This window comes from Xyrauchen texanus, chromosome 35 (assembly GCF_025860055.1).
Source record: "Xyrauchen texanus isolate HMW12.3.18 chromosome 35, RBS_HiC_50CHRs, whole genome shotgun sequence".
In the NCBI taxonomy this organism is placed as follows: Eukaryota; Metazoa; Chordata; class Actinopteri; order Cypriniformes; family Catostomidae; genus Xyrauchen; species Xyrauchen texanus.
Window position 1 is genome coordinate 6253273 of NC_068310.1, and position 26147 is coordinate 6279419.

Genomic DNA, 26147 nt, shown 5'->3' on the forward strand with positions numbered 1-26147 from the left:
TTGAATGCGTTACATCTTTGTTTTGTAAAGTAAAAATTCTCCTACTCCTACTTATTTTTGTGTAGTTTACTTATTTTCTGTAATTTATTGTTTGGTATGTTGTGGAGTATATGATGTGTTGAACTGTAATCTTAGTCTTTGTTTGTAAATCTTTTAGTTATGACTGCCTTTCTGTTGATGTTCATATATTTGGCTTTTGAAAATGTAACATTTTAATATAATTCTGCTCAAACAGGGGCGTCGGACTGGGGGGGTAAAGGGTACCGAGTACCCAGGGCCCGAGGCAGGGGGGGGCCCTTAGAAGTCAGTTTTCTATACATACATATTTGGTACGGGGGCCCAGCAAGATGGTTTGTACCCAGGGCCCAAAATTTGGTGCTACGCCCCTGAGCTCAAATGAACAAAATTACTTGAATAAAGATTATTTTGCTGAACGAGACTCAATGATTCAACTCGATATTGCCGATATTCCCATCAATATTATTACAAATTAACATGATTAAAGATCGATAGTAGTAAAATATTGCGATAAAAATAAAAACAATAAAACTGAGAGCATCCTTGTTCATGTGCCATTTTGCGATGATGAGGTTAAAATGGCTGCCCATCCCCCACTAGGAGAGATTCAGTGGTGCTCATGCGCACTTTGAAAGATCAATTTAGCTTCCAGTCTTTTAGTAATGGCTGTGACAGCAATTACATAATTTTGACAGCTATTTTGCATGTTTTGATTCATATGCAAGACTTTGTTCTAGTAACTGAGCAGCTGCAAAAATAGATGTCTTGTCTGTAGAATAAACCAGTCATAAATGTGGTGATTTGTACTTGTATGGAACAGTTCATTCTCATAAATGAACGTTTGTAAAAATAGGTTTTGTGTCTGCAGAATAACCAGTTTACTAATAAACTTGATTATTTGTTCTGTACTCTAACAAATAATGCAAATGTTGTACCTGCAAATTACTGAGATTTATACGTTTTGGAATCTGACACTCACAAAAACATAAAGTTACGATCAGTGTTTCATAATTACGCATGATCGTTTTAAGATAAGCACGTATATCATTTTATACCATAAAAATACATCAAAACTCCTTTTAGACCCGGGTCACAATTGTAAACAGTGGGATTAAATGGGTTAACCCAATGGAGATTACCTGCAGGGTCCTGCATCAACTAGTGGCTAGTGCCCTATCAAACAGAGTGACAGAACATTGAAGACAGCAGCAGGGTTTCTGTTAGCTGATAATTACTGATTTTTTTCCCTGTTGAAACATATCAATATCCAACACATTAAAAAATGGTCTGTGCTGCCATGGAAGTTTAACTTTCCTGACAGTTTATGAAGTTGCATCCCTCACACTGGAAAAAGCAGTTCAAAAGCAATTCACTTCAGAATTGCATCAAAACAGTCTTGCGGTGCTGTTTCTGGAGGAGAAGGACATCCGGCATGTGGTTTAAAACTCTTGATTTAGCATATCGGTTGATTGGTAGGTGAGTAGATACTGCAATTCATTCACAATCTCGCACACATGTAAATGGAGAGTTTATTCATGATAACATGTAAATGAGCATAAAAGAGCAGTGCCTGTAGATGCGTTTTGGTTGATCCAATCAGAAGTGGGCATCAAGACACATCCCTGTTAGCTACAACTGGCCATATTATTTCTTTTTTTCTTTACCACTTGTGTTTAGAATTCGAAGGAGAGTATATAGTTTAATGACTGGTATTAATCAATCATTATCTTATATCTGTGTAGTAAAAGAAAAATGAAAGCGCTTGTGCACCATTTCAATTAATTATAGCCTACTACCGTTTAATCGAAGAACAAATATGATCTTAAGAGCAGAAGTTATTTAGTGAAATACCCGAAATATCAGAGCTATTTAACAGGTTGGCTGTGTGCAGTGCAAGGCAGGTGTTCAAATGGCAGCTGTCTTTACAGTTACAAGCTCTATCTCGGGACTTCCGGCAAGATGGCATGTTGAACAGTCACTCACATCAGAGACGGAAGCAGAATTGTACCAAATCTTGATAACGCGCTTGTAAAGGCACTCCAAATATTTAAAAAAAGAAGGATAACACCATATGATCAAACCGGCTAGACTGATAGTTAAAGACGGGAACAGTGAATAGACGCAAACTGCGATGAGCACCTAAGGAGGTAAAGATTCTAGAGCAATCTGCTGACCACGACTACGGCTATGGAGGTTAGCACAATCAGTAAAGCCAGGACCATTTGACTCTCTACACGATTCAGTTCGCCAGGCCCCTGCCCCCTTTCGGCGGCGTCCGCTTTATCTCAGTTACTCAAAGACACGATAGAGCCTGTCCCTCCAGCCGAGATGAAGAAGGGTTTGTACAACCCTCGGCTTACAACCGATCATGGACTTGCGAGTTTTCAACCGGGCCTTACACAAACTCCCGTTCAAAATGCTCACGCAAAGACACATTCTAACTTGTGTCCAGCATCAAGATTGGGTCACAGCAGTAGACCTGAAGGACGCTTACTTCCACGTCTCTATCTCGCATCTTCACGAAGGTCGCAGAGATAGCCCTTGCCCCGCTAAGGGAAGTGGGCATTCACATACTCAATTAAATCGACAACTGGCTCATCCTAGCCCACTCTCGAGAGTCACTGTGCGTCCACAGTAACCAGGTGCTCAGGCACATCAGCCGTCTAGGGCTTCAGGTCAACTGGGAAAAGAGCAAAGCAAAACAATTAATCAAAGCAAAGCAAAACAATTAATCAAAGCAAAGCACAACAATTAATCAAAGCAAAGCAAAACAATTAATCAAAGCAAAGCACAATTAATCAAAGCAAAGCACAACAATTAATCAAAGCAAAGCACAATTAATCAAAGCAAAGCACAACAATTAATCAATGCAAAGCACAATTAATCAAAGCAAAGCACAACAATTAATCAATGCAAAGCACAATTAATCAAAGCAAAGCACAACAATTAATCAATGCAAAGCAAAGCTAAGCAAAGCAATTAAACACAACAGCAGCGTTGAAGCTTCAAGCCATGCAGCGACAGAGCAGGAAGAGATGTGCTAATGGTCAGATTTATTCACCTAAAATGTAAGTAAACATTTAAAAATTATCCACATACCTTTAAAGGTGGCCATAGAGACATAAGTGGGTTTTACATACCAACATGCGGAGCCCATACCATCTATCCAACAGCAGATACTTCAAAGTTCACTAAATGGGAAATTAATACACAGATCATGCACCTCAAAACCTGCGCCATATACTGAACACTCCCATAGTAAACGGAGGATACACTTACCGAGCAGGAGAGCAACAGTCACTGAACGACACACAGCATAAGAGCATTCATTGCGGAACGATCCGACTCCAAATACGGCACAGCGAGCACACCCAAGCAGACACCAGCTTTCCCAGCTAATTAAACATTACAATTAGCGATATACAATAAGCAAGAGTACAAATACGCAAAACAAACACATACCTCTGAAACGGAGCAGCCGAAGCAGCGATCAGCCGCACTATGCGGCACAGAAAACACTCTGTTTCTCATCCACACCTATCACATCACTTCTGAAGATACTGATTTAACCACTAGAGTCTTATGGATTACTTTTATGCTGACTTATGTTTTTTTAGCTTTAAAATGTTGCCACCCATTCACTTGCATTGTATGGACCAAATGATCTTAGAAAATATAAATATAAATATATGAAATTGAGTTCAGCAGATGAAAGAAAGTCATAAACATCTGGGGTTGCATGAGGTTGAGTAAATAATGAGAATTAAAATTTTTGGGTGAACTGTCCCTTTAAGGGCTTTTGTCAGATCTGGATGAATTTGTCAATAAGAAGTGAGGTTTGGAAACATTTCTAGTAAATATTAAAGTGAAAATGTCCCACAAGTATAATGCAGAAATATAAACCAAAGCAAGATCATGCTATATTAATGCCTTCTTTCACTATTTCATAGCTATTAAAATCCTGTGTGGATTCTTATTTCAGTGTAGTTACAGTTTTCAGTGTCGTAAGAATTTAGATAATTAGTTCTGTAAACTAGCTCACTAAACGCAGAGTACGCAGCCTACGTAGAGCACCAACTCCGGTCTTGCAACACACGCTGTGTCTGAAACCACCCTATCCACTATAGTGCACTATTTCGAGTATCTGAATTCTGAGTGAGCCACTTTTTCCCTACTTTTGCACTCTAATTTCAAGTGTACATTTGATGTACAGTACACTAGACAATGGTTAATTTCCCACAATCCACCGTGGGAAAGACGGACAAGCTGGGAGTTTACTGCTTCCTTCACTCAGGCAATGTTTTATTTCATGCTGAATGTAGTAAATTACTTTTTGACAAATCATTATTTGATTAAAATAGCAAATTAACATATAGAGAGACAAAATATCACTATTTATTTGACAAAATGTGTTTACTCTTTGTAATAACACACAGTATATATTAAAAACGACAAACAGAATGAAGATTTATTGTATTAATATATTATTTAATAAGAAAAACAAGTAAGGCCCAATTATTAAAAAAATTAATGTGACGTTTCTGCAACAGCCCCACAGCTCCAACACTCACATCCGAATTCACTCATTTCAATCACTTACTGCTGAGATATAGTTCACTAACTGCCATTCTCTATATAGGAAATATATCGCCATATGATTGCCTCGCGCCTACACATCTCACACGCGCCACATGCACCTCGCTTCTAAAATTCTCCCCAATTGTCAATCATGCGAATGGCAGTAATTTACACTTAACTTGGATGTTGCATGAATTTATAGTTAATCCGCATGAAGTAGCTGCAATAGTTTCCAGTACCCCTGCGATGGCGCAGAGTAAATGCATAAATACTGCTCATGACATGCATGACAAAGTCGTGATCCTACACACCCAGTCCCGTATTAGGCTAATTAAGCCACCGTGAGGGATAAAAGTCGACTGCAGAGGATTGTGCGGGAGAGAGAGATCGTTTACAGACATGTCCGTCATGTGTGTTTATGTTGTCTTTTAAGTTTATCGTTTATCAATACATCCTCTGTCCCTGTCCTGTTTGCTACAATTCTTAATATTTTGGGGTAATTTGATTAAACTTTCAATTATTAATAAGTGCAAATTTGGCATCTTACTAAGCATCTAGAAATCTCTGACGCTCTGACACTTACAGGGCAAAAAAATTAAATCACATGGAGGGACATTGGTTTCTTGACACCTTTTAAAATCCACACCTGAAAAGCTAAAATAACCTTTTTTGATGTTAAAAACATTCACCTATCCCTGTTTACAGCTCATTACAACCTTAAATTAGCTCATTTAAAAAATCTGACAATACAATTTTTTTTTTAATAATTGTGACAATACATTAGCCAAGCTACTGAGTGTTTATTTTGAGTAAATAAAGAGTGTGATGTTACCTGAACCCCACTTCCTTATTCCTACAACGACCAGTCCTGTTCCACACATTTACATTAGATTTGAAATCATTATGTTAGTCTCTGGTTTTGACATCAAAATGTAAACAGTCATGTGACATGACAACACTTGTGCACATTGGATAGTCCAGCAAGAACAGCTGTAAGGTATTTATATGTTTGGTATTATAAACCTTACACCAATAATAATAATAATAATAATAATAAAAAAAAAACAGACGAAAGGAATAGTTCACCAAACTTTTTTAATTATTTCATTATTTACTCGTGTTGCCATCTCAAATTCGTATTATTCTCTCATTTCTGTGGAACAAAAACTCATATACAGTACACGGTGTATGCATCAAGTGCGAGAAAGAGTAATCAAGCTTCTGTCATGAATGTGCAAAGGAGTCTGCAGTTGTTAAGATTTATAGTGAATAATGAGTTACATTTTGGTCTTTTTCTCACCCATAGACATTGATTAAACCACTCATGGAACCACATATGGATTACCTTCATGCTGCCTTAATGTCCTTTTGGAGTTTAAATGTCAACCCAATTAACTAGCATTGTATAGAAAACAGACACCATATATCCTTCAAAAATATATATATATTAGTGTTCCACTGAATTATGCAGATCAGGAAATCTCTACTAAACCGGTTTTACATTGAAAGGAGGCATGTTTGCTTGGAATGACAATGACTTAAAGTTGAAGTATGTAACTTCTTTGTCAAAATATGTTCTACTTTCCCAGTTTATTGTACACTGACAACTGTAAGTAAGCCTTTTGTTGTGTCACCCACAAGTATAAACACTGAGCCTCCCGTGCACTATAGAAACATTGATGTTTATATTTTAAGCATCCCAGTCATCTCCATCCATCCCTTTCTATCTCAAAGTATTGTGTGATTTTGGGGTGTGGCTACTTGTTCAGCCAGGTGAATATCCATGGCAAATGTGTTACTGAGGAAAATAAACTTAGCTTTGCCAAAATTTGATGACTTGGTAAAAGACTGAGACAGAGAATGGAGTAGAGTGAATATTGGCGTCACATTAAAAAGGTGGAGGATTTTTGGGGTTTGACATAGACGCTAAACTTGGCAAGTTGCTTCTTAACAGGTAAGATGGCTACACTCAATTTAGCTAATTTCTGTTGAACTTCAGATCAATTTGCAAGATACTCAGAATATGTATTGATACACTTACTATTTACCAAAAGAACAATCCTACCTTTGCTGAATCCCACCACACCCAGCTGCCATTCAATCCGGCAATGTTCTTGGACGACCGGATTCCTCTGCCTTGCTTTCTGTCTGGTGTGTCCATGTTATAGTGGTCTTGTTTATTACAACGTTAAACGTTTATCAACTTTTATTTAGTATGACCTATTAGTTCATAGGGAAATAGAGAGTGTGAAAGGGTGTGATGAGTCCAAGGGGTGTTGGCAAAGGTTGTTTGAAAACATATTGTATTTTTGTAATTTCATTTTGTGCCACTAGTTGTGCAGAAATTACATACTTCTCCATTAAATATAGATCTGTTTCTCACCTACACCTATCATATCACTTCTGAAGAAATAAGTAGATTTAACCAGTGGATTATTATGGATTACTTTTATGCTGCCATTATGTTCTCTTTGGAGCTTAAAAATGTTGGTCACCATTAACTTTCATTGTGAGGACCTACAGAGACAAGATATTCTTAAAAAAAAAATCTTTGTGTTCAGCAGAAGAAAAAAGTCAAACACATCTGGTATGGCATGGTGAGAGATCTTAAATATTTGGGTGAACGATCCTGTATTTCCAACAACTACTGTTATTGAGGCCATAATGGCACAATGCAATTTCAAATCCAATACATAAAAAGATCACAAAAAACTAACGCCACGGTGGGTATGCCAAATATTGGTCTTACCTTGTAAATAGTTGTTGTAGGGGAACACTGTGATCCAGTTGCTTAAGTAACCATCATGTTTTTTAGGAACTTCAGTGCATACCTCCACTCACATGCCATTTAAAGCAAAGCCAGAGTAATGAACTTAGGAATTTAGGCAAGACCAATTGTACATTTTTGCATCAAATATTATGGGAGCCAAAGAGATTCCCTAATTGAAATCACATGATAACTTCTCAGTTAAGCATCTGACTTGAAGCAGTGAAGACTAGTGGTCAAAGTTCTAAGCTTGGAACTGGTCAGTAGTCATTTCTGATTTCACTGTAATGGTCCATGATTTGCTCATTTATTTTTAGGACACAAAAGTTATTTTAGATATAAAACAATAATAAGTTTTATATAATTAGACAAATAAAACAGAAATTGTTTCTTTAAGTACAAAGACAAACTTTATTTAAATGCATATATATTTGTATATATATTACATATTCTTCAAAGATTCAGATCTGTGTAATGTAAAATATTGTAGATTGCCCTTTTAGAAAATAAATGGCAATAATTTCTGAAGTATTGTGTAATTGTATTTGAATTTATCTCAAGTCCATTATACTATATTTACTTAAGTGTTAGACAAGCAGGCTTCTTCAGAATGTTCCTTGAAACAGTGAATCATTTGACTGATTCAGTTAAAACGAAGACTGCCATTATAAGCAGGGCTTTAGGTGCATTGTTAGTACCCCCTGGCTGTGGAGCTGTAGCAAGTGGAGAAACTCCTCTGGCATAGAATGAACGCCTTTTTTGGGTCCTTTGTTGTCAAAGTAGTGATGTGGAAGTGGCCGCTGCTGCAAATCGATATCAAACGGCCAGAATCCATAAATGTGCACATGATCACACAGCTCTAGTGCCACATTAATTAACATGAAACCAGTGGAGAGGCGGTTCCCTCGTAGTCCATGCCCTTTCCAGAAATGGTCCAACGTCTTGAGATAAGAGGAGCTAAAGAAGATGACCCGCAGCTGAGGTCTGGGGGGCCAAAGTGCCTTAAGGGCACTGACTGACAGTCGAGTGTTTTGTGGGCTTGCAAAGGCTGGCATGATCAGAGAGGCATTACCATAAATGTTCACACGCTGCATTAATGGACCTGGTCGCTTTTGCAAGTTTCTGTAGCTGTAGACACACAAAACCACAAACATATAAACACACTGAATAACCGGTTCTAATAAAAATATTTGTAAGCATTCTATAAACTGTGGCTTTTTTCTAAAACGTAAGGATTAATGAGCATCAGATGCCAGGACATAACTTCTGCTATAGCAAAGGGCTTAAATGTGCTTTCAGTAATTGATGATTCATTAAAAAATGTTTTACTCCTAAACAAATGAATTATAATTTTTAAACATATAATCATGAGCACTCCAGTCATATCAGTAACCTTATAAAAGTTTTTTATTCATATATATACATATACATCCATGGATGGATGGATGGATATACATATATATAGCTGCCCCATTTTTTTAATTAAATAAATCCAAGTGTCCCAGCCTTATATATGGGATTTCTTCAAATGCCGCCATTCTGCCCATCTCTGTGCACCACTCCTGAAATGAGGGCACTCCAGCCAACTTCCATCCCCTAAGGATGACCTGTCTGCCAAGCATAACACTGGCTAGGACCCAATTTTTTATGTATTTATCCCCTATATTAATGCCTAAAATACAGAGTCTGGGGCAAAATTTAATTTCATTGTTCAAAACCTCACAATCAATCTCTCAATAAAAAATCTTGGATCTTAACACACCACAAAAAACATGGGTTGTGTCCCCATCTTCTGATTGGCATCGCCAGCAGGTGGGTGTGTCTTTAAGACCAAGCCTATACAATCTAGAGGGGGTCCAGCAGAATCGATGTTAAATTGCATAAGGCACACCCTTGCATCTCTAGATGTAGACTTGACATTTTTTGGAATTGTAGCCCACACTCCCTCCTCCAATACATGGTTTAAATCTTTCTCCATTATCTCTTGAGAGAAGTTGAAGCTCTGTCACCCAGACTCTGAATTAGCAGGGAGTAATACACTGATGCATCATGACCCTTCCCAAAAGCAGTAATCACCTCTCCCAGGGTATCTGCCACTTTAGGGGGGTGTATGCTACTTCTAAAAACAGTACAGAGCAGGTAGTGCAGCTGTAAATACCTGAAGAATTGAGACCTGTTGAACCATATTTTCAAAGGATCTCAACACTCCACTCTCATATACACCGAGCGTATTAACCTCCCTCACAATCCACTCTGTCCAGCAGAAAGGGGACATCATTTTGGGGTCAGCCATATGCTTGAAGTAACAATTAAATAAATGTCTGAAATAAACACTCTGGACACTTTTGTCCATACCGATTGCAAATGCGAGATAACAGGGTGTAACTTAACTTCTCCGGTTAGTTTGATAGAGAGGCTTTGCAATGGCGAAATAGGGGCAAGAACTTCCTGTTCAATACAAAACCAGGGAGGGGCTCTCTCAGGTGGAAGCGACCAATGAGCCAAATGTCTGAGACTGAATGCATAATAATAATACAAGGTAGTTGAATTTTGGAATACAATAAATTTTAATATCATTAACCTTCCCAATCATAGATAAATGTAATGAAGCCCACCTGCCCACATCGTGCGAAAAACTTTTTTATTTAAGGGTCAAAATTAACTCACTACATCACACAAATCTGCTTGGAATAAAATACCCAAATACTTAATGCTCTGTTTGGGACACTGGAAGGCACCCGGCTGAAAGGCTGTTACCAGGCAGTACACTGTCAGAGGCAAAGCTTCGGATTTAGACCAATTAACTTTGTATCTTGAGAACTTAGAAAATGAATGAATAATTCTGTGGAGGCAAGGCATAGAACTAGTAGGGTCAGAGACGAATACTAAAATGTAATCTACGTAAAGCAAAATCTTATGCGCCACACCTCCCTGCCATCACCCCTGGAAAATCATCCTCCTTTCTTATCGCGGCTGCTAATTGTTCAAGGGCAAGACAGAACAGTAATGGGGAAAGAGGGCAACCCTGCCCCTTAATTACCTTAGTCAAGCTCATCCAAGGTTATCTCAAACAATCAAGATAATTATTTTGCTCAGTCATCAGTTTAGGAAGTTCTAATGGTTAATAAACAGTATATCATATTTATTTTGCTTATGAAGAGAAATAACCTTCCTTCTTTTTATGGGGTGCCCCAACCCATTCACATTCCACTTGGAGAGAGACAATCCACTTATATAACATTCGCCATTTTGTCATATAAGAAAAAATACTAACATATATATATATATTCAGTACTGTGCAAAAGTTTTAGGCACTTGTGAAAAATTTTACATATTTACGATGTCTTCAAAAATAATGCCATAAATAATTTTCATATATATATATATGATGAACCTTCTCTGTTTTCTTAATATCTTTTTTTAGTTTTAGTTGCATTATGCTTGCATGTTGTCAGAAGTCTGGTGAGTAAAAACTCAAATTTACAAGCCAGTGGGGATTCATTCTAGGTTAATTAGGCCTTCAGTGTGATGTCATGCCATTAAGAAAACACAGTTTCACAATGAATAAGACACCCTATACCTTTGGGCATCATACATTTTCGCAGCTAACTAGTAATACCAATTGACATTTTAAAAACACGTCTACGCACGAAAGCCAGAACTTGAAACGACACTTAATGCTCAAGCAAGCCAAATTTTAACTGCAGCATGAAATGTGAAATGAATGGCTCCCAAACAGACATTTAAAAATCGTTTTTAATCGATCGTTGCACAAGGAAGTAAGGTGTAACTTAAAACTGCGGCCTTACAATCTCCATCTCGCTGGATGAGTTGAGGTTACATTGTGCTCCACCGAACATTTTAACGGATCTGAAGGAAACCGGCGAGCAATCCGCATCTTCATCCGTTTGCCTGCAGAAGTGAAGAAAGAAGAGTTCCCTTCCCTCTTCAATCAAGTTGACGTCGCTGATTTCTCTGCCAGCCATCGAGAATTAGCAGCCGCCCGCCGACAGAGTGAGAAAACAGCCTCCCGTCATCACCCGAGCCTCGAGGAATCGAGTCCGAGTCAAACGACGGATGAACACACACATTCTACATGCAATACAAGTAAGAGGTTACATCTGGGCAGAGATGGGATATTTAGGTGTGTTATTCTTGTGGATAAAGTGTATTGTTTGTACAGTTTACGGACCGCGGAGTCTGCTCATTTGTTGCTAATAGTACTCAAGCTATTGATGTAACAAACTATTATCACAAAAGAAAGTTTGCTGTGTTGTAATCCAACCACGTTGGACTGTGTGTATTTACGCCATCGCAGATGAGACCGGCATAGCCTACTGTGTTTATCCATAACAGTTGCCTTCTCTCCCATGATTGCGAAACCGGCTTCGGCGCCACCACTTTCACTCTCTCTCTCTCTCTCTCTCTCTGTCGTACTAACCACACACGCACGCATGCACACACACACACACACACACACACACACACACACACACACACACACACACACACACACACACACACACATACCGTCCTCTACACTTGCAATAAATTAGTGTGTACACGGATATGCTGTGTTCCATTCCAATTGGATGTTGGATGTTTCTAATTAATATCTACGACCATAAATGCATTCAAATAGGGAATAATTTTCGCAAATTTAGAAATCCCGGCCTTATGCTTTTTTAAGGTTCGAAAAAGAGGACATGTCTGGGAAAAAGAGGACATATGGTCACCCTAGCCGACACTGAATGCTCAAGCAGGCTAATTTAGAAAACTCCTGATGTTGCTATAACAAATCAAAAAGCACTTACCAATTTGCTTCAAGTGAAAATCAGCCCTCCTTTCCTGTTTAATAATTTAAGCAATCACTCGGTCATGCAGAACATCTCCTGTTTTTTAAATTCATAAAGAGCTCTTTCTCAATGGTATTAGCGGCAGTGATGACAGAAGAATTGTAAGCAAGATCTCGCGCACTTCGCTTTCAAATGACGTACATCACTTAAAACGTGATTGCATCACTCAAGGCCAGCTTGGTTGTCTCGACCGGGACATATCCTAAAGACCACACTCACCAAGAACAAATAAATCTATGTTATTGGCTGATGAATCTGACAATCTGACTTTAGTTGCTCATTCATTTTCACTGTTGAGGGATTCTGAAGAAATTCTGAAAGCCTGAGGGGGGTGGATCTCAAACTCACACACTGCTTCGGGCATGTGATTTTGTGAAACAGTTGTCACAATTTGCTTGTAAGCATCAAGGAATAAATTCTGACTGGATAAACTTTTAGTTTTTCTCTATTTGTTTGTAGATTAAATTATGAGTGGAAAGTGATTAAAAATACATAGGCAAAAAGGTGATTGAGAATGAAAGGATGAGAATACTGGCATTTGGTTTATCAGCAAAATATTTGCCACATAAGGGCCTTCAGGCCACTAGAAGTTGTTAACCAAACAAGAATTACATATAAGGCCCATGTATGGGCCACACAAGCTTTACTAATTTGGCTTTATACTGGTGGAGTTATGGCACTGTTTTACAGAGCACCCGAAGTGACCTGTGCAAAAAAAAAAAATCTAAGAGACTTTCGCGTGCGCACGAGAAACGTTTCGCGTGCGCACGCTGCGTTACAGTTTCAGGTGTGTGTATAGCTCTTTTCCGATTGCGTCATTGGAATCATTCATTTACTCAAAGATAGCTACTGAGAGCATGGATGCGCATGAATTTATAGAGATATATTTTAAACTTGGCCTTCAATACAAAGACATTACTGTCTATGACATTTGTAATACTGTCATGGCTGAGACACGCTTTGATCTTCCAAAGGACACTAATCAAGCAATAGACTTGTACTTGCATTTAACACGAGAACTACCGGAATTCTGTAACTACTAGAATGGCCATAGTGGTCATTCTGACCGTTCATACTAGACTGTACCAAATGTCATGTCATATTTACATTCGAAACTTCTATTGAGGTTTTAGAATGAAGCTTCTAATGTCTGTCGTCATATTTTATGGCGTCATCACCCTAAAATGTATTGAATAAAATAGAATAATATGGATCAAATGGATGCCAAGCTTAACGCAGATAGTCCTACATAATACAATCTTTTTTTGTAATATATAATAGTGCTAGACTATACAAACACATAGACCTATATATATTAGCTGCTAGGATGCCCCGGGAGGTGCGTGCCTCACTTTGTGTACGAAAGTATCTCGTGCGCACGCGATAGTTTCTCGTGCGCACGCAATAGTTTCTCGTGCGCACGCGAAAGTCTCTTAGATTTTTTTTTTTGCACAGGTCACTTTGGGGGCTCCGTACTTCGGGGGCTCCGTACCGTACTGTTTTGATTCAGTTCTGACAAAAAATATCTGTACCAGATTTGGGCCATCATTCACTTTCTGAGCTGGGCTTTGTTTTGGGCCAAAGCTGTGCCAAAGGAAATTTGCTTATTGGGTATAAGTCCAAGATGACATGAGTGTAAAGCAATAGATGCTGTAGTGTATTATTAGCATTCATAAAATGGGAAATCAAGAAAGGTAAAGTACTGTACATTTTAAATTGTGCAACAGCCATAGTCTTTTGGAAAATGCATTACACTGAAGAAAAAATAAATGGCTTTTTAAAATATCAAATTTTTTAAGTTAAATGGTTGTACAATATTAATAAATCTACATTTAAAGATATATGAGTTAGAAAAGCTCAGTTATAGTGAGTTTATCAAATGAGATCTAATCACATTAATTTTACTTAATTAAATTTCATGAGGTTCTACGGAAGAGGATTAGGGCCAAGCAATAATAAAAAAAAATAAAGCCATCTCGAGATTAAAGTCATTATAATGCGAGATTAAACTCGTTAAATTTCGAGAAAAAAGTCGAAATACAATCTTGAGAATAAACTCATTAAATATCAAGATTAAAGTCATTATAATGCGAGATTAAACTCGTTAAATTTCGAGAAAAAAGTCTAAATACAATCTTGAGAATAAACTCATTAAATATCGAGAATAAAGTCGTTGTGTTTCGAGAAAAAACTCGTTAAGTTTAATCTCGCATTATAATGACTTTATTCTCGATATTTAATGAGTTTATTCTCAAGATTGTATTTCGACTTTTTCTCAAAATTTAATCGAGTTTAATCTCGCATTATAATGACTTTATTCTCGATATTTAATGAGTTTATTCTCAAGATTGTATTTCCAATTTTTTCTCGAAATTTAACGAGTTTAATCTCGCATTATAATGACTTTATTCTCGATATTTAATGAGTTTATTCTCAAGATTGTATTTCCAATTTTTTCTCGAAATTTAACGAGTTTAATCTCGCATTATAATGACTTTATTCTCGATATTTAATGAGTTTATTCTCAAGATTGTATTTCCAATTTTTTCTCAAAATTTAACGAGTTTAATCTCGCATTATAATGACTTTATTCTCGATATTTAATGAGTTTATTCTCAAGATTGTATTTCCAATTTTTTTTCGAAATTTAACGAGTTTAATCTCGCATTATAATGACTTTATTCTCGATATTTAATGAGTTTATTCTCAAGATTGTATTTCGACTTTTTTCTCCAATTTAACGAGTTTAATCTCGCATTATAATGACTTTATTCTCGATATTTAATGAGTTTATTCTCAAGATTGTATTTCGACTTTTTTCTCGAAATTTAACGAGTTTAATCTCGCATTATAATGACTTTATTCTCAAGATGGTTTTATTTTTTTATTATTGCTTGGCCCTAATCCTCTTCCATAAGGTTCAGATTGTCTTTATCCACCTTATTTTTCAATGTAACTAGGACATGGCCATTATAAACCACATAAAATGAATGTGGACCGTTTCCGGTATTAGCCACCTCCAGCTCTTTTAGCGATACCAGAGGGGTTACCAGGATATCATGTTTGGGGGGGGGGCATTTGGCTTGTTTGGGGGGGGGCAACATAAACAATTGAAAAAATCGGCACAAAATTAAGCTATACTACACACAATCTGTTTTAGTGCATATCTTTTTCTAAGCCAGGAACCCAGAGATAGGCACAGGGCCCCTATTAGACTATAGGGCTTAAACTGGATTTTTGTTGTGTCAGACCTCACTCATCTGCTAGCGATGGAAATATATGCACAAAACAATCCACTTTTAAATTGCAATTTATCATCAGATGCAGAGGTGTTTCCAGCATTGAAGGACATCCGGGGCTTAGTCGAGGCAATTATATTTTCACACTAGCAACCACTTCTCTGTAGTCCAAAGCTGGTGAGAGGGTATTCTTTGAGTTTTGCTCTGGCTGGGCCTGTTTCTACAGTTCCTAAATCTTCCACTCTAGTACTATCCTCAACATCCTCTCTCCTCCCTGAATCATCTGTGATGCAAAAGAACAGATACAGCACATAACTTATTGCAAATCAGCTTCAAAAAACTAATTCATCAAGTGCTACATATTTCAAATTGTAGACCAATACCATTGAAGAAAATGTATTGGGAAGAGCAGATCAGTGGGATTGCCCTAAGATCTATCATGATTCTTGAATTTTCATGTACATTAACATAAAGTCATCACAAAAGAGTTATATTATAGTGAGTAAAGTGAGGTAAAAAAAATATTGAATATAAATAATTGATATTTTTTGACATAAATAGTCAAAATGATAAACAATGTTTCACTTTTAACTTTCTCTAAAGTAAAGTGACTTATTAATTGTTACCGGTTTCCATGCCTGATTCTGGCACAGCTGCTGCTGCTCCTCAGTCTGTTGCTCATCTTTGCTACACTCTAAAACCATTTAATCAAGTCAAAGTGTATATTTCCTACAAACTAATATCACAAAACAAGTCACACATACATTTTATGTTAATGCTTATTGGTTATCCTTAGCGAAAACAACACCTGATAAACAAGAAAAGTACGCTCCGAACAGGGCTCGAACCGCGGTCTCCGGCGTGAGAGGCGACTTCACATGATAAAAACCATGCCAAGTCAGCTTTAAATTGGCAACCCCATGACAAGACGTATGCTTTATGATTATAGCTTTTAGTTAAATAATATGTGAATAAAACATAACTGGGCAATTTAACTTGTGTTTGTGTCGTATTAGTTTAAGCAATAGCCTATGATCTGCTTTTCTGTTGTCAGAGTCCCTCTTGCCAATAAATGTTTTTTTTGATCAGTCACAGATAGCTAAGAATACATATGATTGCTCTATTTTAATGATGTTTATAGCTTAATGAGATTAGAGCATCAGAGCAAGAAAGGAAATTTAAAAGTCTGATAATATCCTAGATGTTAGGCTACAAAGACAAGAAACATACATGTTACCTTAAGATCTCTTTGACCTCTAATTCAAAAAAAATATTTATGGTCATTTTAAAATATAAAAAATTGGAATAGGTTACTTGATTAGGATACTAATGATAAGAAAATCACATTCATCTTTTATTAATTATGAGGAAACTACTCCAAAAATAACTGAAACAGAAGCAGATAGTGAAGAGGATGAGAAAAGTTTATCTGGAGGGGTTGTTTGCATCACTGGACGCAGAATTTCAGAGAAATTTCAACATTACAACTTGCAAACATCAATAAAGCTATTAAAGCTATTTAAAAAAAAAAGAAGAAACATGTAAGAAACACAACAAGAAAGTTGCATGAACACATTTACTTTATAGATACTGCACTTTGCTTTTGCAGTATTGTTTTAGTTGTTGAAGGTCATCCAAATGCAGAGTGCAGTATCTGCATTTTAGGGGTCAAAGGTCACATCAGTGGTCATGTTTTTTATCTATAAAAAATGTCTTCCTAAGAAGGCTTTACATAAATGCATTACCACTAATCTACCCATAACATGTTTGACTGGCTGGTATAAAAACTTTAAAGGCCTTTTTCTCTATTTCTTTATTTGCGTAGTTACTGCACTTAGCCTATGTAGGGCAGAATAATTACCCTCATATTTAATGTAATAGAAATAAGCACGCTTCAACTTCACTGTACAACTCAAAAGCCAATTCAAACACATTCCACATACCCAGCTTCAGCTATGACAACTGGCCTTGTCCCTGGAGAATTAGTTGTCACTACGATTTGCACACAACATTTAAAATAGAATAAAAAACAAAGAAACTTAAGTTCCCCTTCTGTCACTCACTCGACGTTGTGTCGAATGAAGTGACACAGGGGGTCTTCCTGGGACACCAAACGTACCTCTGAACCTGAGAAAAGGTCAATGTCAAGTTGGCAGACAGAATTTGCATGCCCAGCCCCGGACATACGAGTATAAAGGGAAGCAGGGCAGCGAGTGCCAGTCAGAATTTTTCTTCGGAGCTGAACAGTTGTGCAACAGCAAAGCTGAGTTCACCACTGTTTCACTCACCTCTGTTGGCAAGAAGCACTGCTGTTGGATCTACGGCGCGTTTCCAGCTGGCATTTTCTTTCTCTGCACGCTGTGTAGTCCACGCCCCTGGCCGCTTCGACACCACTTTCATTGCCTGAAAGAGTGTTTCTCCTCCAAAAAATAGTTTATTTCCTCTAAATGAGTTTGAGTTCCCACTCATAAAAGATCAAAACACAGCAGGTATTGAATGTCCTTTTCAGGACGTGTCTTTTTAAATATATTTTTCCGCCTGTTTTTCCTGGATGCGGTTGATTTCGCTCCATCTTTTTGAGAACATAGCCATGGCAACATTATGGTCGTGGCTTTCTTTCCTGACGGGAGAAAGCCACTTCAGCTGCCCCCCTGCATCGTTCCTTCTTCCCACGGGATTGAGGACGACCCGGTTGGCGATGAAGCCGATTTGGAGATGACGACGGGCTCGGTTTCGCCAGGTAAATCCCCACGAACCACACGCCCCCCGGCACACTTGCTTGCTTCCGTCCGAGCTTGGGATGAGTGCAGCTCGCCTTGCAGCCAGCCGGCATTCTCCCTTGAGCCCCGGAATTGGATGACGACATCACTGCTGCATCGGCGGCATCTGATGCTGATGACTCGTCTGGGCTGCCACCTTCGGGTCTGCTCGCCCAGTCTGAGGCTGACACGCAGATGTCCCCATGCCCCGCCTACTTTCCGAGGGCGTCCCCCTGTGGCTAAACAACAGGTAGCTCCGCCTCAAACCGGGCCCAGCTCTCAGCCCCAGTGTTGAGCACCTCGCAGGCGGCGTATGCCCCCCGTCTCCAGGACCCCTTCCAGGACCAGGAAAGCTCCGAAGCGCTCCTGAGACGGGCGACCCAGGCAGTCAGATGTTCGCTCCGGAGCTGGTACCAAGACCACTCCGTCCCCTGCGCTTGACAGCTAGATTGGTTCATGGGGGTAGACCTGAAGGACGCATACTTCCACGTCTCCATTCTGCCTCAACACCGACCCTTCTTACAGTTCGCGTTCGACGGCCAGGTGTGTCAGTACAAAGTCCTCCCCTTCTGCCTGTCACTGTCCCCTTGTGTCTTCTCGAAGATCGCAGAGGCATATCTTGCCCCGCTAAGGGAAGTGGGCATCCGCATACTCAACTACATCGACGACTGGCTCATCCTGGCTCACTCTCGAGAGTTACTGTGCGCTCACAAGGACCAGATGCTCAGGCACCTCAGTTGCCTAGGGCTTCAGGTCAACTGGGAAAGGAGCAAGTTCGTCGTGGTTTAGAGCATCTCTTTCTTGGCAAAGAGTTAGACTCAGTCTCAATGACAGCGCGTCTCACCAACGAGCGTGCTGAGTCAGTGCTCAGGTGCCTCGCTCTCTTCGAGCCCGGCACAGCGGTTCCTCTAAAACAATTCCAGAGGCTCCTGGGGCATATTGCATCCTCAGCCACGCCCGCGCCGCTCGGGTTCATGCATATGAGACCGCTTCAGCACTGGCTACAGACTCGAGTCCCAAAATGGGCATGCCACCACGGCACATACCGTTTGACAATCACCCCTTCTTGCCTTCAGACTTTCAACCCTTGGACAGACCTCTGCTTTCTGTGGACCGGAGTCCCCTCGCATCAGGTGTCCAGACGTGTTGTGGTGGCTACAGTCGCCTCTCGACAGAGTTGGGGCACCGTGTGCAATGGGCACGCTGCCGCTGGCCTCTGGACAGGACCCCGGCAGCGTTGGCACATCAACTGCCAAGAGTTGTTGACTGTATCTCTTGCCCTACGGAAGTTTCTCCCATTACGTCTTGATCTGTTCATACAGCACCGCGACTGTGGCATACATAAATCTCCAAGGCGGCGTGCGCTTCTTTCTCAGGGACAGGGCACCCTCTGGCACCCGCACCCAGACCTCTGGAACCTCCACGCCTGAACCCTGGACAGGATGCGGAAGATCTAGTGGATCTACCACCTGCAGTCGTAGACACGATCAACCAAGCCAGAGCTCCCTCCTGCAGGCAACTTTACGCCCTAAAATTCCACATGTTCCCGAATTGGAGTTCTTCTCAAGCCAAAGAACCACAGAGATGCACAGTTCGGTCAGTGCTTTTATTCCTGCAGGATAGGCTGGAGGCTATCGCAGCCCACCACGACACAGTAGATGGCAAGTCCCTAGGTAAGCACGACTTGGTTATCAGGTTCCTGAAAGGTGCCCGGAGACTGAACCCTCCCCGGCCTAGCCTGTTCCTCTCCTGGGATATCTCTGTGGCCCTCTTGGTCCTTCAGAGACCCCCCTTCGAGCCAGTTGATTCAGTTGAGCTCAAGCCCTTCTCCCCAAGGTTCCTATGACCCCCTTCAGGGACCAGGTAGTGAACCTGCAAGCAAGCTGCCCACTGGTGGAGGCAGACCCAGCCTTCTCGTTGCTGTGTCCGGTACATGCTTTGCGTATATCTATTTGGACCGCACGCAGAGCTCTAGGTGTTCTGAGCAGCTCTTTGTCTGCTTCGGCGGACGGCGGAAAGGGAACGCCATCTCCAAACAGAGGTTAGCTCACTGGGTCATTGATGCTATTTCCTTAGCTTATCACACCCAGCCAGTGCCTGCCCCCTTGCGGGTTCGAGCACACTCTACGAGAAGTGTGGCATCCTCGTGGGCACTGGCCCATGGTACCTCCTTAGCAGACATCTGCAGAGCAGTGGGCTGGGTAACACCCGTTGCCAGATTTCACAATCTCAGGGTTGAGTCAGTCTCGTCCCGTGTTTTTGTCAGGTCCGAGCCGGTAGAACTCGGTAACGTGGCACAACTGACCAGGTGTTCCGCTTGCACACAGTGCCTTCACCAAGTTGATCCAGTGCGCCTTCTATCCCAGGTTAGCCACTAAGCGTCACTCCCTGGATGTTCTCCTCCCTAGCCTTCTGGCCAGTGAATTCAGAAGAGCAATTCGCAGCCAGACCCACTACAAGTCACAGGTGCTCTGTACTGGGGTTGGGATCCACAGGCTTAGTTCCCTTCTCAGGCAAACTCCCCATGATGTATTTACCCCGGTACGGTCCCCCTGTCAGCGGACCCGCATTTCCCTTGGGCAGCCCCCCTCATTAGGCTGGACCTACCACCATGCGGCTTCACAACCCTCATGGTGTATTTGCCACATATTACCTCCCCCTTGACTGGGCAGGATGTGGCCTCCGAAGGGTCTTTTCCCCCTGAAAGAATGGGACCGGGGAAGACCGCCTACCCCAACGCGTTTCATAGCGTTAAGATAGCCCCAGCCGTTTTTAGATGGGATCCCTTCATTCGACACAACGTTGAGTGAGTGACAGAAGGGAAACTTCATGGTTACTGTTGTAACCTCCGTTCCCCGAGGGAAGGAACGAGACATTGTGTCTATCCTGCCACCTTATTTTCGGCTCCTCAGTGCAATATCCTGACTGGCACTTGCTGCCCCGCTACCCTTTATATCCGTATGTCCGGGGCGGGGCATGCAAATTCTGTCTGCCAACTTGACATTGGCCTTTTCTCAGGTTCAGAGGTACGTTTAGCATCCCAGGAAGACCCCTTGTGTCATTTCATTCAACACAACGTCTCGTTCTTTCCCTCGGGGAACGGAGGTTACAACAGTAACCATGACTTTTACCTTCAGTTGAAAAATTGCAGCCAACTGTCTGGCATACTCTACACCAGTGTTTCCCAACCACTGTGTGCTGTGAAAAATTGTCAGGTGTGCCATGAAAAAAATTATTAAATTCCACAAAATAAATAAATGCATAAAAATATTATAATTTCAGGGATCCAAACTCCTCACCTTTCGGAGAAATTCGCTGTATTGAAACCATAATCGGTCACTTTTGTGATTGTGAAAAACAATGATTCATGCGCAAAATTGACTGATATTTATACGCATTAAGGGTCTTTCAAATGACTCGCGTCAGCGTTGCAGAATACATTGAAGTCAATGAAGTGACTTTACACCAAAGTGTTTTTCACACACACATTTTTGCTTTACCAATAATGTCTTTCAGAGTACTAAGCAACAAGAAATATTTAAAAACTGTCCAGATTTGTGAAGAGACATGAATCAATTTCTTTTAATTAAATATTACCTTATCTTTTACAAATATCAGAGGCCCCATTTAATAAACTAATTTAAATTCACCATGAAAACACTTAGACCAAAACATAAATGATTCCTTTTATTACTTTCTGCTATCAAAGCAACTGCATGCTTTTTTTTCTCTCTTCCAAATACATGTTTTCAATGTTTATTGTGCACACCTCCCGCTTTTTTATGTGGCAAACTCGTAAAATGGTCCCTCTGTGGTGCCTTTTGCAAATCTTGTTATGTGGAGGATAATGGACAATTCGGTGCTTGACATTGTGTTCAGCCTCCAGAATCAAATTAAAACTGCCACGAGAAGTCGTCTGTCCGATGTAAAGATGGAAATATGAATATTTAAATTACGGGTAATAACTGATTATGACAGAATTTTTACGACCCTGTCCATCAAAAAGTCTGACGCAAGAAATGTATGTGATTTTTTTTTTTTTTTTTTATGCATAGCCGAATTTCTAACATTACAAGTAAACACGCTACTAAGATGGACAGAAAACATGGACAAGTTCTTGAAAAGGAAAAATATTGACGATGGTTAGCCCATGTGGGATAGTGGTGTGCCATAGAAATTCTTTAGTTGTAAAAAGTGTGCCATGGCAGAAAAAAGGTTGGGGAACACTTGTCTACATAGCATGCCACCATTAATCTTGTGACATACCACACAATTCATAAAGGATGGGACCGGTATTTAGCATAATCCCTCTACCAAACAGCATTATGTTAACACTTGTACAATCAAATCTATCACAGAATCATGTTTCATGGAAAAACAGTCACATTAAGTCCTCTTAGAAACCTGAATGCAGAACAAAGAATGAAACACGACACAGGTGTTTCGAAATGCGTTTAGACAAATCAAAGTTATTTCTAACTTTACTAGATGTGTTTAAAAATGCAGTGATCCTGAACAAGATGCTGAAAAGAGTGAGATTCAGTGCAACAGTTAAAGACGTCTGTCCAGCGCATGTTAACAGTATATGTAAAAACAGCGGGGACAAACACAAAAGCATGCTTAAACCGCTCATAACTCGCCCTATACCTGGAAAAACGAACCCAAAGCCAGCCAGATAACCAACAGTTTGTCAGAACTCATCGAGTTCAGTCGGGTTGAAGTTGTTATTGCGCATGTAGAATTACCGTTTATCACATTTTGCCATCTTTTCAACACACACACTGTTGCATAGACAGATGGTTGCTAGACCAAGGGAATGAGGGAACAGACAATCCTCATCTCTGTTGTCATGGCTACCACAAACTTTACACACAATAAGAAGAGGGATAAAAAGAGCAGAAAGCAGTTGGGGGAAAAGCAGCTCGAGCCTCAATGCATTTTTAATGCCTCTTCAAATTTCATTGCACCAAAATTGCATCTTGTATCATCTTGGCAAAATAATAAAACAAATTATTACCGCCTTTTTTGTGGTTGCAGTTACCAAAGCTCTTTACACTGTGTCCCAATCACCCAATCTCTCTCACACACAAACACACACCAATGACAGCAGAGCTGCCATGCAAGGTGCTAGCCTGCCATTGGGAGCAACTTGTGGTTGAGAGTCTTGCTCAAGGACACTTTGGCATGTGGAGTCACTAACCCTGCGATTAGTGGCTGACCCGCTCTACCACCTGAGCCACCGCCACTTAACTTAAAAAAAATTTGTAAAATCAAATAGTATTTTTTTTGTGTTAGCACTCCTTGCATCAAACAACATTCCAACCATACAGTTTTGCATGGGATACTCATCTCACCATTATTATTTTTTTGCATTAGCACATCGCTAAGCTAACATAGTGATATTCTGATAAGCACTACTCATAGCAATAACCGTAGCACTTAAATAAAAGGTAAAATAGTCTATTTTTTATTTGTTTGAAAACAAACAAATTGCTTAATTCACCATATTAGATGAGTTGCTCGGGGCAATGCATTCTGGAATTGCCCTGTCTATAAAGCATACATGTGATGCCTTAGAATTCAGCCTAATTATGCATGTTGGGAGAGGAACACACTTATGATGCCTTACATTGCTGCATATATAGACAGCACACCATGTTTTAGAACAGAGCCACTGTCAATAATACAATATAAAGTATTATTTAAAATAAAATCATGTTTATTGTACAATTCTTACCCTTTGATCTGACTGGGGTTGATGGTGATTAGATCAGTTTTAAGCCCAACATCCTTCTCATCAATGGGAGCCATGTTAAACCTGCAAACAAAAAGGAAGAGCATGTTCCCTCACTCATCTGGTTAAGATCGTTGTTCAGATATGAAGAAACTAATACAGCATGTTACATTGAAAAAAATAACCAAAAAGCTTTCAAAAAAATGTTGTTTTGGATGACAGGAGTCAGTGTTAGTTTCAAGTCAGATAATTTGTAATTGCATAGTGCTTTTTACAAAACACAGTGTTTCAAAGCAGCTTTATAGAATATCATGCTGTTATGTCTGTAATGCCTTAAAGTCCCAATTGAGCAGTTTCACTGAAAAAAATTATAAAATTAATGTCATTGAGAGACATGTCTTAAAAGTTATTTGTCTCTGGGCCTCCAGTGAGCAAGCCAAAGATGACTGTGGCAAGGGAAATAATCTTCATAAGCTTTTAGATAATGGTGGAGGAAAAAAACAAACAAATACAACAGGCTCAGATAGGGGAGCCAGTTCACCTCTGGGCTGTACAGCATGAATATAAAGCCCATGACATTTAGCTATATGTAATGCAAGTGATGTATTTTTGAAGTAAACTGAGTAACTTTTTGGTAGGCAATTTTTAAATATAAAGGATATTGTCTGAACTGTAAGAATAATGAATAAGTGTCTTTGAAGTGTGTCTCGAATTGACTCTGGAAGTGTACGCAGACGCAGCAGCCACTCCAGTTTGGCTTGTAAAGGCTTTAGTTTGCAGTATTTCATTTTTTATTCGTTTTAAGAGTGATGCAAGCAATGGTCAGTGAAAATGTTACTTGCTGTCAGAAACGTAGAATCCACTGAACTAATTGTTTCGCAAAATGATTTACAAAATTATGATATTTTCAAAGTGCTCGAAACACAACTCAAAACACCGCACGCTGACAACTGCTAGTCATAGGCAAATAGTGTAAATGTAGTAGGAAGACACAATGCATTGAAAATGATTTACTGCCATGTATTTGTTATACATTTTTCATGGCAATCTACAATATCCTGAAACAAACAGATCTAAATCTTTGCTGAATATGTACAGTAGACCTTCTTATATAAGTTGGGCTTTTTTATGATTACTGTTATTTTAAACCTATTTGAAAATATTTTGAAATATATTTCAATAAACATTTGAAAACATTTGTTAATGATGGAATTCGTACAGAAGCCCTGAACTGCAAGGTGAGAAATAACATTTCACTTGGTGATTCTTTTAGGTGTATTTGTGCCTTCCTGAGCATGTCCTACAAAACAATTTTTTTTTTCTGTGAAATTAGTTTTTTCACAGATTTTTTTTCTCTCCTAAAAAGTTTTATACCATTTTGTTTCTCTCTAGAATAAGTGTTTCTCTAAATGTTTTTCACTCAAAATTCGTTTTTTTTTTTTTTTACCCCGCTATAAATTAGTTTTCACAGATTTTTTTCTTTAAATATTTTATTCTCCTTAAGAGGCAACGCATGAGAAACAAAATTTGCATTTTGTACCAACCTTGGCAACCAGGTGCCACTATCAGTAAGCATGAACTCTTATGCTAGACAGACAAGATGACAGAATGTCTCTGGTACTTTACCTGTTGATTTATAGATTTATATTTATAGTTGGAATTTGTTTTTAAATAATAACACAATTAATGCAGTATACATTTTTTGTACTTCCTGAAACTTTACGCAATAGGAGAAAGGTGTTCCGAGTTACAATGGCTAAAAACTTGTTTTTCTCCTTTTTCTATGGCTAAAATGGCTAATATATATAATTTTCAGGAGGTTCAGGAGGCTTGACTCAACAGCACATTCTAACAAAGGAACTTATTGTGTGGAGCAGCGCACACTTATTCATAATGTGTGACACATGTTTCGGGCTTAATAAACATAGTAGCGGATTTACTGAATGGAGAATGGAGACTTTACCAACAAGCAGTAAACCAGGTGTGCGAGAGATGCGCGCAAGCTGGCATATCTTATCGTATAACCCGAAAACGCTGACTTAATTTCATCTGAATCAGTTTCTAAAGTGAAACCGCATGAGAGAGACTGAGAAGGACCTGGCCGTTCATTAAACTGCAGCCAGTTATACTTGTAGAGACTGAAAAGCAGGCAGAAAAAAATTATAGTTTTGAGATTTTAAGCTACAGCAAATTAAA

At 39.5% G+C, this 26147-nt stretch overlaps 1 protein-coding gene across 1 annotated transcript; it reads right to left on the reverse strand.

Moving 5' to 3' along the window:
- Positions 1-8028: 8028 nt before the first annotated feature.
- Positions 8029-24058, reverse strand: LOC127629324 (alpha-2,8-sialyltransferase 8F-like). The gene is made up of 2 exons (XM_052106488.1): positions 23955-24058; positions 8029-8491 (listed from the first exon to the last, which is right to left on the reverse strand). Exons 1-2 carry the CDS (start codon positions 24056-24058, stop codon positions 8029-8031), a joined length of 567 nt encoding a protein of 188 aa, XP_051962448.1.
- Between the last annotated feature and the right edge of the window lie 2089 nt (positions 24059-26147).

Coding starts and splice junctions, on each gene's coding strand:
- LOC127629324 (XM_052106488.1), bottom strand. CDS start 24,058: ATGCTCTTCCTTTTTGTTTGCAGGTTTAACATGGCTCCCATTGATGAG. Junction 8,492..23,954: donor AACCCCAGTCAGATCAAAGG/GTAAGAATTGTA, acceptor GTGTGTCTACAG/CTACAGAAACTTGCAAAAGC.